Source organism: Hyalella azteca, unplaced genomic scaffold (genome assembly GCF_000764305.2).
Source record: "Hyalella azteca isolate HAZT.00-mixed unplaced genomic scaffold, Hazt_2.0.2 contig10909, whole genome shotgun sequence".
NCBI classification, from domain to species: domain Eukaryota; kingdom Metazoa; phylum Arthropoda; class Malacostraca; order Amphipoda; family Hyalellidae; genus Hyalella; species Hyalella azteca.
In genome coordinates this window covers 86,881-99,225 of record NW_025940928.1, presented here as the reverse complement: position 1 = coordinate 99,225, position 12,345 = coordinate 86,881, and the positions used below count along the sequence as shown (strand labels likewise).

General features: G+C 38.1%; 1 protein-coding gene across 1 annotated transcript; it reads right to left on the bottom strand.

Moving 5' to 3' along the window:
• Nucleotides 1-1,524: 1,524 nt before the first annotated feature.
• Nucleotides 1,525-7,633, bottom strand: LOC108674338 (succinate--CoA ligase [ADP/GDP-forming] subunit alpha, mitochondrial). Its single transcript, XM_018162278.2, has 8 exons — nucleotides 7,554-7,633; nucleotides 5,579-5,706; nucleotides 5,191-5,302; nucleotides 4,661-4,866; nucleotides 3,887-3,991; nucleotides 3,236-3,325; nucleotides 2,455-2,679; nucleotides 1,525-1,725 (listed from the first exon to the last, which is right to left on the bottom strand). The coding sequence occupies exons 1-8, from the start codon at nucleotides 7,591-7,593 to the stop codon at nucleotides 1,645-1,647; spliced, it is 987 nt and encodes a 328-aa protein (XP_018017767.1). The 5' UTR covers nucleotides 7,594-7,633; the 3' UTR covers nucleotides 1,525-1,644.
• Nucleotides 7,634-12,345: the final 4,712 nt, after the last annotated feature.

Genomic DNA, 12,345 nt, shown 5'->3' with positions numbered 1-12,345 from the left:
TGACAATGTTTGAACAGTATTGAAATAATATTGTGATACTCGTATATTCCCAAGTTCCTACCAGTTCGGCCACGCTTTCCTGTTTTACCTCAAAAGCATTGGCACAGCTTTCAAGACACTTCGTCCGCGATAAATTCGCTTCAACCTATAAACAGGATTTATGTACGTTATAAAATAATATGCGTTTAAAAATTGTTTTTTAAAGACAACACTTCTGAACAATCCAGTATCTTGGATAATACACATGTACATTGAATTTCTAATTTCATTTTCAAATATTAAAAAAAAAATTATTCAAATTTTTTTAAGATATCAAAATTTTGTAAATTTTAAAAATTATTCATTCTGTCAATTGATTCATGCATTGTCTCTGACTTTATGCAATTGTGCAAAATTTCAGATCAATTGGACAGGTCAAATTGTGTCATATATTGATTATAAGATTTGTAGGAGACGAAATTTTTTTTTTCATTCTTTTTAATATTGAAAAAAAAAATTATTTATTTATAAAATTATTTATTCTGTCAATTGATTCATGCATTGTCTCCAACTTTACGCAATTGGGCCAAATTTCAAATCGATTGGACAGGTAGAAGCGTGTTAAATATCGATTATAAGATTTGTAGCAGACAGACAGACAGACAAACAAGAAGTGAAGTTAAAGAGAAGTGTTGTAATAATTAACACGTGACTGGATTTATAACGTACAATAAAGAACATTCTTTTCCAGATTCCAAGATAATTCATTCGTTTATGGATTTTCAAGTTTAGGAAATTCGACTCTTTAAACTTTGCAAGAATCAAGGTTAATAAAATTTATTAAAATGGATTCGACTCTCTTTTACAAGCGCAAACCTAACAAACAGGAAGCGCGTCTAGTACAAAAGAGAAAGATGAAACGCCATGACACCTAATAATAATTATTTAAAACCCCCTAATTATGCCACTTGTCATTATTTACATCTGGCGGAGACTCAAGCTAATAATCACGTTGATATAATAATCTAGCACACGGCCTCGCTATTCACGTCATAAGAAAATTAACATTAGAATTATACAAGAAACAAGTTCAATACCTTGAATGTTAATAGTTAGGTATGATAGATAACTTCATGTCACTTCTACATGGGCAAAAAAAATTGTCAAGTCACTGCCATTTGCCGAATAAGTTGCGAAATTAACATAAAAAGGCCGCGATATTTCAAATGCAACGAATGCGAAACGTTCATTAGGAAAAAAAAACGCTATAAATGGCCAACAGAATTAAAAAAAAAACATCCATCCAAGTTCGACCAATTTCTCAACATAAATATGCTGATGAAAAAAAAAATATATAGAAATCGAATCATTTTGAAAAGTATTTATTTATTCTCATGAATCAGTGAGTATGATAAAAAAGTTACAAATAATTTTGACCTGAAACTGTTCTTAGCAAACATCAAGACGAACACCGGTGACTAAGTGAAAAATTACAGGGCATTCGGTGTGACAATTCTCATAATCCTACTAAAACATGGCAGCCGCAAAAAAAAAAAAAACATCAATTCGCCCGTGCTGTTTTGGCGCTCTTTTTTACAGCAAGTAGACCATCAAGAATCAGTACACGACGCCACTGCAAACGACGTCGCAGGGCGGCTAACAAATTTAAGCCAGGCCTCGATTCTTCATCTCCTGCAGAAGAAGGGTTCCCATTTGCGCGGGGCTTCGTGAAACCAAAACTCCAGCCTGCGTAAGAAAACGATTGCTGCAGATCACATATGCTGCTGGTAAAATCCTTAGACTTATCAGGTATGAACCCCCATCTTTATCAAAAGCATATTTATTTCAATACGAACCATTATTAAATGTGTGTCGGGCAGGAGGCCCAGTTAACAATAGATACGGGTTCCCCTTCGAAGGCGATTTCCATCAGCTCGATTTGAAAGGCACTTCTTTTCAAAAATTAGCTAACTGCAAATTTCGCAACGGCCTGAGGACTAGCTACAAATTCAAAAGACTACATCCGAGAGACAAAGATCGAACTGCAATGTAGCAATATCAGGTACGAGAAATGAACTGTGTTTACATATCGTAATTAAAATTAAGTAAATTTTAGCTATAGAGCCTCAGCCTACGAAATAATAATATCCAACTCTTAGTAATGATTATTCTTAAGAAGGCTCTTGGATTATCCAGTAGCCATGAGGAAAATCAAGTCTGGGATACTTTTAAACGTACACAAGTACAGAAATTCATGAAAAATTTTTAACTTACTGCTAGCTCTAAAAAATAAATTTAAAAATTGTATTCGTAATTACCAGGCATTGTTAAGAAAAAAGCAAAGTAAAAGACGCAAATTCCTAATTTACTTGTGTATTTTAAGAGCTTATTGCCTATAATTTGATGCTGGAAAATCAATTTACTTCTGCTTCAAAACCTAAATATTAATATATAATCTCGGGTGAAGGAACTTACACGCTCGAGGGACTTGATTTTATCCTCGGCGCCACCCTTGCCCCCCGAGATGATGGCTCCAGCGTGCCCCATTCTCCTGCCAGGGGGCGCCGTGACGCCGGCGATGAACGACACGACGGGCTTGGCGTTAGCGCCAGAGTTGTGCTCCTTCAGGTACTCCGCCGCGGCCTCCTCCGCGCCGCCACCGATCTCACCGATCAAGATGATTCCCTTCGTGTTGGGATCCTGTGAATGAAATTAATTAAACAAACTGAAAATTTTCAAACTTGGGAAGATTATTTATACAATTTTGAAGAACAAAACCTCTAATTCCACTTAGGGCGAGAGCCACGCAGGCAAATATTAATAAATCGTTTGAATCCATATGCATAAATTGTAGATACAATATTAATTATGATGGCACAAAAGAGTATGAGAACGTCTGACTTTTACTGACACATAAGTCACGCTGAACCCAATACAAAGCAGTGAGAAGTTCACGAGACATTCGTACGTACGTGTTCCTAAGAACGCAAGAGTAATTTTTTTCCCTTTATCAAAAATCAATTGAATTTTTGTTTTCTTTTCATGTATTTTTATATCTTTTTCCAAAAGTATCATTATTTACAGTGTCAGATATTAAAAATTGCAACTCAATAACACTATGAATTCTTTGCATTTTTTACAAATATTTGAACCTCAGCATTCAGGTCCAAGAGCAAGTAAACAAACGATTTATTTAATGCAAAATTCAAAAAACGAAATTAACATAACTAAAAAAAATTAAAATATTAAAACCAACCCTGAGGAAAGTTTCAAGGCAATCAATGAAGTTTGTTCCGTTGAAAGGATCGCCTCCGATGCCGATGCACAAAGTCTGGCCCAAGCCAACCTGCACAATCAATCAAACGTTCAATATGAATGTGACCCAAGTACCAAACCGATAAGGTTTATTCACTGAAATGACAAACACCTTGCATTCTAAATAACAAATCAATCATAGGAAAGATGTGCATTAGTCCAGCGAAATGACCAGGAACCTTCAAAGTTCAACTGCAATGTAAATGAAATGCTCATGAAGTTTCTTCCCAGGTTCATTATACTAATACGATTAAGCATTTGTTCAAATGGAACATAGAGAAAAACATTCCATTATGAATTACAATAGGTAGCCTAGAGCGATCAATCGGATTAATGACAGTTCTCATGAAAGATTGATGAGTGAGAATTTCTGGAAGGGAAGCATAATGATGAGCAAATAATTTAAAATTATTATTGTAAAAAAAAATTGACCAAATTCTAAAGTTCTGTAAAGAAACTGGAGTAGATTATGGCACAACATTCAACATAATTGTATCACAGAACGAAGAACAGAAGCTTCAATGACATACAAAAAGTATAGTAAATACAACATACAAACATTTCAAATTAAGAAGTAAAATAAATTCACGACCTGTGTAGTCTGATGCACTGCCTCATAAGTAAGGGTTCCAGATCTCGATACGATCCCCACGCAGCCTGCTTTGTGGATGTGGCCAGGCATGATGCCAATCTTGCACTGTAAAAATATACACGAGAAACTTTTCAACAAACACGAGTATCGTTTATTATGTATCTTTCATTCACCACGAACTTGGTTGAAAATTTGTTCCAAGATAAAGGCCATTAAGGTACCAACAAAAGTGAAAACGATAATTTTATGGAAAGCATAGTGATTAGCAAGGCTTCTTAACGCTTACTCTCAGCAAAATGTTCGTGAAAAGGGCCAGAAATTTGATTTTAATCAAGAGTTCATTAAATTTAAATGAATTAATTACCGATTGAAATTATGATGAGAATTTAATTTTTGATCATGCAGGTTGAAAAAAAAAAGGAAAGTAGAACACAGTGAGCAGCAGCAAATTTCAATACACATACATGCATCATCTGCATACCTATGATCTGACAGAAATTTTCCTAGTCAAAAACTAGACTTCATTTTTAATAATTTAATAAGATTTCTTTCAACATTTTAATCTTAACATAAAAACCTAAAATATCAACGCAAAATGAACAGAATACTTGAACAAAACTTCCATACATTCAAAGAATAAATATCATCAACTTCTTACAATAGCTGAACCTTTTGTACACCTATTTAGAAGTACTAACTAGGTACTATTTATTTCCGAGTTTTAAAAACTAAGAAATCCTATTTTGACCAACTGGTTATGTAACTAGAACGAACCTTCTCAGGAGCTATGATGCCAGGACAGTTGGGGCCGATGAGGCGGCTTTTGTTTTGCCTGAGAAGCCTATGCTTGACACGGACCATATCCTGCTGAGGGATGCCCTCCGTGATGCACACGATCAAACCCATCTCAGCATCTACAGCTTCCATTATAGCCTTTGCTGCGCCAGGAGGAGGCACGTAAATCACGGTCGTATCGGCGCCTGCTCATATAACAAAAATTTAATAGAAATACTGAAAGCTAAGTGTAAAATCTGAATGATATCATCAACTTCAAACGAGATTTAAATCATAGAATGTTTAGATTTTCAATTCCTTCTGAAGGTGATTACAATAGTCTGGTTGAGAAAAAAATTTTCTCTCTGAGGTAGCTATGCAAGATTATAGGAAAATTTGTGGGGCATTATTTTTTCGTAGCATTGTTACCACACTGATTCTACATTCTCTAAGTTTAATTTTCAGTCAAACTCTTGAAACAGAAAATATGAATGGTTTGGCATTGAACAAACTCTGGCTTTGGCTCTAACCAGTCTCAGCCTTGGCCTCAGCAACAGAGTTGAAGACGGGCAAGTTGAGATGCTTATGACCGCCTTTGCCAGGAGACACGCCACCGACCATGAGAGTTCCATATTCAATGGCCTGGAACAACACAGATATATTAATAAAATAAAAAAAACTCTGATAAAGTTTGATGAAGCAACAAGAACCCAAGTTACAATAGTAGCCATCCTAAAATTTGAACAAGTTCTCCAATCTTCTATACTTGTTGACATGAGTTAGTGTGTGATTGTACACATAGTGAACTTTTTGTATTAGAATGGGCAAGCTATGTCAATTAACCATGACATTTTTTTTCATCTATGAACCTCAATGCATTGGTTAACAAAGAGTAAATGTAATCTTGCACATGCTCACCTGTCTGCTGTGAAAAGTCCCCTGTTTCCCAGTGAAACCTTGGCAAATGACTTTGGTCTTTTCATTTATAGCAAGCTTGGACCGGGTGCTGGAGTAGCAGGAGCGTGAACTCTGGATGCACACATTAGCTGTAAAAAGTTATTCAATAAATCAGTACTTGTTCAAGAAAAAGCTACAGTTGTTGCATTAGGTTGCAGCAGTAATCTTAACTCAAATTGCCAATGAATTTCCAAGACAAAATTTTTCCTAGGTAGTAGTACCATAATTGATAACTAAATTTCAAAATAAATTCAATGCCTTAAATTTAAGATAAATTTCAAAATGGAATAAATTAATTAAAAATATTTATGTAGATAAAAAATTTGTTATGTAAACAAATCAATAGTATTCTAGTATCTGAGGTATGAAAAGTAAAAAAATCCCTAAGATAATTAAGCCTAAATAAATACAGGTAAGTTTCAATTCAGTTGGTATGTTCTGGAAAATTTCAAACTTTACACTTTTTAATAGAAAGAATAAAATCGTCTCACTAGACTCAACAGAAAGTTCCTTTACAATAAGGCCCCAAGGCACCTGCATCAAGTACCTACTACATAATAACAAAACTAAACCAAATTCTGCCAATGACCTCCAGGGGTTCTAGAGTGGAATTTTCCTACTTTTGAATGAAATCTCATGGCTCTGAAGTGACCAATTTTTATACATTTGTAATCTCACAGCCAGATTTTAAGATTTGTTAACATTTTGATAGTATTATAGGAGATAATTGATCTAGCAGGAATCTTGCAGCACAGAAAATGGTAGGAGAGCTCAAGTGGCAGCTAATAAGTTATATATAGTCGATGCCAGCAAGCGGTATATAAGGGGTTGATACCAAGAAATTAGCAAACTTCTGCCTTAAGGGAAGGGTGACCTCATTCCGCAGTTGTGAAGAAGAGTCATCTAATACAATAAACCATAATATATCTACCATATGCTTAAGCATGGTATAGTTTGAGCACAAGGCACCTTCTAACTTGTAAACATGAATGATTTCTTAAATAAAAATTCTATAAGTTACTATCTGCATTATACTGGAACATATTTTTACCGGCAATTTTTAGTAATCATCTATAAAATAATTCTTTTTACCAGCAGTTTTTGCTAAATTTGGTCTGAATAAGATATTCTGGATCATAGTGGCCAACCAGATTTTTGGAATCAATCATATTTAATTTCCACATCTACTCAAGATTTGAACCAATATATTATGTATGATAATGCTGGTATCAATGCTACTTTGCTGGTCTACTTATAGGAATAAAGTGCTATTTTTTCCTCATTTTTTTACAATAGAAAATTGGCTAGGACTATAAATCAGACTCTGACATGACCGCAACTATGCACTAGGGTCTAGGGTAAATGTGGTATTTTGTACAAAAATTGAAATTTGCTTAATTAAAAGCCCAATACCTAGTTGTTAATTAAAACGTAATTAAGAAGTGTTCAATATTCGTTAGTGTTCCTAGGTAGGTAAGCACCCCACAGGCCACAGCCCACTGCACTGACTGCAGTAGCCTATCATGATTCACTAGGCTAGCTAGCCTATGACCTTGTTATTGTTATAAGATATTAAGAATGACTGACTGAGCACCCAGTATGACCTTGTTAAGAATGAGCACCCCAGTATGACCTTGTTAAGAATGAGCACCACAGTATGACCTTGTTAAGAAAATGCCTCCTAGTCCTACTGTCCTAGTATATCCTAGTTAATAAAACGCAATGTTTTTTATTACATTGAATTGTAATTCATAAAAAATTATTTAAATAGACCTAACTTGACACTTGTTTGCATTCTTCATTCAATTAACCTTGTTATGAATACACACCTCAGATATGTTCTTGTTAAGAATACGTACCTCAGTAACGACTAGGGAGCTTTTTCATAGCAAGATCCAAAAACAATGAGAGTTTAATTTTAAAGAACTTAACTTACCGGCAAGTCGATTCAATACTCGAACAGATGCTGCCATCATCACGGTGAGGCTCCTCAGCACTGACAGGTCTCAGTCTCGAAGTTAGCGGTATGACAATGTAAGAATTTTTTAATAGTATAGAATGACAGTCATGGGATTGAGTAAGACTCATTCACAAATAAGCACCCACTATAACTTAGCTCGAAATAATTTTACACAAGACAATATCTTTCGAGGAGTGATATCTAGCGGCAGCGAAGAACTTAAAAATGCATTGTTGGAATTATTATTCTTGGCAGTTCATAAACTTGGTCATGACGAAACCCCAACGACCAATCAAGCTGTTGCCTCCTCACTTCCCCGCGTGTATAAATGATAATTGCAATCAAATCAAGTCGATTGCGTGCAGTAGCATTACTGTATTAGTCATTATTATCCCCGTAGCCTGTCGCCTATTCTAGTACTTCTCGAGCTTGGTTCACCGAGGATCTAAAAATCGGCCTTTTGACCCGATATTGTCAAAATTGCCGTTTGTTTGGAAATAGCTACATTACTTTAACAGTTCTTTAAGGTACTAGGCTTATCTATTCTGAACAGATACCTCTGCCTAAATTGGTCTAGAATTCTCGAACGCATTCATACTTCATAGTCGGAGTGTCAATGATGTAATGATAATCAGGGAGACTGTTCCACATGTCGGTGACTCGAAGCGAGTAGAAGAGTTGCCGCATGGATGAGTTGCACCGCAGTTTTTCGAGTTTGCAGCCGTGGCCCCTGGTATTGCTTCTTGTTTTAAATTCGAGTAATCCTTCTCGGTCCTTGTACGAACCATGAGTATAGTTGTATATGGCCCAGTGGTTAAAGTTCAGAGTATCAGGGTTGGGGCAGGAAGGTGCGGGTTCGACCTCAGATCTGTGCGCCAGATCTGGTCAGAATCGACAAGGAGGCCGGGCGGTTAAGCAAAAGCAAAATTGAAGCAGTGAGATGCGCCTTCGAGACCGCAACAAGCTGTGAATATTCTGCGATGTTAATAACGGTTATAGCGGTTTCAGCGTTTAGTAGGCCGTAGGCCTGTCGCCCATTCTTAACATCGCATAACATTTACAGCATTTTGCGGTCTCAAACTCGCAACTCACTGCTTCAATTCTGCTGTGCTTAGCCGTCCGGCCTCCTCGCAGATTCTGACCAGAAACTGGTGCACAGAGCTGGGATCAAACCCGCGCCTCTCTGCTCCAATCTTGGTACTCTGAACTGTAACCACTGGGCCACCCTGCCCTCAACAAAGAATCGCCAACAAGCCTACGGCATACAACAACAGGCCTATATTTCACCGCCTTCCAATGGCCCGTATGCTAAATAGGGCACTAACACTACGAAGTAGCACTACGCACTACAAGCCGTAGTGCCGTACTAGTATGACATGGAACACTACGGTTGCCATGCTAAATAGGGCCAAAAGCATAACCCGCACTACAAAAATCTGAAGTGTCCTACACACCGCACTTCACGACTACACTACGGTATATTTAACCTTGTTTACTTCGTCAGCTATGGATCTGTTTGGCTTACAGCAAAGGCATCATCGCGTAAAGACCTCAGGAACTACATGCCATGAATATAAAAAAGTGTACCGCTTCAGTGAACAACATTTTCTGACCAGAAACTGGTGCACAGAGCTGGGATCAAACCCGCGCCTCTCTGCTCCAATCTTGGTACTCTGAACTGTAACCACTGGGCCACCCTGCTCTCAACAAAGAATCGCCAACAAGCCTACGGCCTACAACAACAGGCCTATATTTCACCGCCTTCCAATATGTGAGTTGCGTGTCTGCGACGGAATTTAAACTCTACTCAGCCAGACTCAGTCTTCACCTCGTATCTTTCTCTCCATTTAACTCGTTTTTACTTTAAACTCAAAATTTTCTCAGTTTTATTCCCTCATACAGCCTCACCTCTGCATATCCCTTGCTCAGCTGTGGGCCAGTCGGAGTATTAGAATAATAGAAGTGTCGGCACTGAAGAAATAGGCCCATGGCCTGTTGCCGATTCTTGAATTTTTCGTGACTTGATTCACAAGGGATCCGGCTTTTGGAACCCGATCTTTCCATAACTGACGATTGATTGAGATAGCTGCTGGAATTATTGCCTGGTCCGTAATTTGCTAGGCATTTTAAGACTGAACATATGCTCCTGCATAGCTTCGTCTAGTCTGTTCTTGTGACGGAACTTTATCTCTACTAAACTAAATTCAAATTTACACCGGCGTTTTTCTCCGAGCATTGTACGATTGCTGGACAGAGAAGAAAAAAAGTAGTCGAAAAGTCCCCTTGTTCAGTCAGAAATAAAAATCAATTCAACTCAGTTAGAAATAAAAGTTTGCAAGCACTGCAAAGAGGTCTCTGTGAACAAAGCAGACCAGACGTCACCTGTGAACGTTGCGAGGAGCTCATTTCTATCAATCAGCTGTTCAAAGTTTAGCTCAGATGAGTACTTATTTCTTCAGGAAACTAAATTACTTCATTGGTTGCGTCATATGACTGCGTGAAACCAACTCTTGGTGCTCGAAAAAGCGGGAAACCGGTAGACGAGCACAATGAGTCGAAATCATTGAATGATGGAGTAAACTCCTTGAGTGAAATGGTGCGCTCGTTGAGTGAAAATTTGAGCTCGCTATGCAATGAGCTGACTGGAGTGAAGGCTCAGCTGAAAAATACGGAAGAAATGAAAGTAAAGAATCAGATAGTTGTCAGCAGCCAATTCAAGTCTGCAACTTCAAATAATATTCTCGGCTGAATTTCCTCAATATGAAGCCTCTTATCTTTGCATAGTCGCAACAAACTTTTTATTTCTGATGCAGAAGTAGGAGATATTTAGACAACATTATATTAAGTAATAAAATATTCCCGTAATGGAAGAATTAATGCATTTAATGTACCGGAAGATTTGGGGCAGCTTATTTTTTGACGCGATACGCAGTTTCAAACTCAATATATCGATTTGAATTAAATATATTATATGATTCGAAACAAAACCAAAAATAATCTCAATATCGCATCTAAAACAAATATAAATAGGTGATTTTCAATAAATTCAAGGCAGAATAATTTCTTAACGTTAGACGTGTGTGTTTTAAAATTACGTTTGGAAAAGAAAGAAATTACGGCGAAGATGTTGATGATTGAGGTTGGCTTTGCAGGTCCCGTGCGATCGTAATCTAATGCTATTTAAAGTTGATTCATGTCTGCTATTAATTAGTTCCATATGCTTATCTTCGTTGAACTTTTATTTACAATTTGAGTGTATATGTTCGTATAAAAAATTGGTATTGAAAATAATTAAGTTCAGTCCAAAATTGCAGATAATGATATTCATATTTTTGAAGATAAATTCCCTTCTGGCCTGTAGATTTTCGTATCTGATTTGTATTAAATTATTATTTACATTGCTTTCTTAATAATGTGTTGTAAACGGAACGTATTAAACTGGGAAGAATTTCTGGCTAGTATCATTTGATTTGACGGCGAGGCAAGCGTCCGGTGTGCCAGTGAGCTTGACCTTATGACCTTATTCCTTATTATTTGTTTGGGACATGGCAGTCCGAGGCTACGATGGATCGCAGCCTCTGATTATCGTTCATCCGCCCCACCTGATGCACGATGTTGTTGCTTGCTTCTCGCCGATGGTAGTGTTGCAGGGGAGGTCGATCTGGGATTGTGCCCAGGAACACGTCCAGTTGTCTCTTGAAGGTCTCCAGGGTGAACTCCCCCTCTCTTAGATCCCTTGGTAGGGCGTTGAACAGTCTTGGCCCTGCCACGGAAAGTGATCCTTAACGCAGGGATGGAAATCTGACTGCGGATCTGTTACGCAGTGAGGGATTTTGCACAGTCTCCCCTTCTCTCGTTGTGATATGTCTTAATCCTGAAGGTCTCGCTCTCGATGTTTGGCACCATACCGGTATCATTTTCCATGTGTACAGAATGATATACCTCTCCCGTCTCCTCTGCAGTGAGTACAGGCCCAGTCGCTGTAACCTCTCCCAGTATTTGAACTTCTCCATCCTTCTGATCCTGGAAGTAAAAGTTCGTTGGACTCCTTCTAGTTGCCGTATCGCTCCTAGTGTGAACGGAGTCCAGAGCTGGCAGCAGTATTCAAGGATAGGTATTACAAGGGCTCTGAAGAGTGTGATCTTCGGTTCCGCTTCTCTCGTTCTGAACGTCCGCCAGATCCACCCCATCTGTCGTCTACCTTTTGCGGTTATTGCTGGTATGTGATCACCAAAATTGACCTGATTGTTCATCATCCAGCATGGCCAGGATTTGGTGGTGATGCTCCAGTAACTGAGACAAACAGGAACGATTTCATCTAAAACCGTGTTGCCTTCTGTTGAAAAGGTCAGCGTCTTCCATGTAATGCACTAACCTTCTGGTAACAATCTTCTCAAATACCTTGATTACGTGTGATGTTAATGTAACCGGCCTGTAATTTTGGGGTTTGTCTCCTGCGCCTCCTCTGTAGATAGGGGTAATTAGCCCTAATTTTAGGTCACTTGGAACATTTCCTTCTCTCAATGATGTTTTCCAGAGCAAAGTCAGAGGGACCTTTAGTGCACCGACAAATTTTTTCAGTAATACTGCAGGGACCCCATCTGGCACGGGAGCCGAATACGTAGATAATTCTTGGATACCCCTCTCTAGATCCGGTGTGATTATGATGAGTTTTGGACTTCTTAGTCCACGGTCACGCTGATGCGCCGTCTCCGAGTCGTCCCTAGGCAGGTCACCCCGCCCTCGTGTCCCGGATGTAACGTTGGAC

Bases quoted from the DNA above. Each gene is read 5' to 3' on its own strand.
- LOC108674338 (XM_018162278.2), bottom strand. From the start codon at position 7,593: ATGATGGCAGCATCTGTTCGAGTATTGAATCGACTTGCCG. The intron at 5,707-7,553 runs GTAAGTTAAGTT...AACTTTTTACAG, and splicing joins AGTATTGAATCGACTTGCCG to CTAATGTGTGCATCCAGAGT. The intron at 5,303-5,578 runs GTGAGCATGTGC...GTGTTGTTCCAG, and splicing joins GGACTTTTCACAGCAGACAG to GCCATTGAATATGGAACTCT.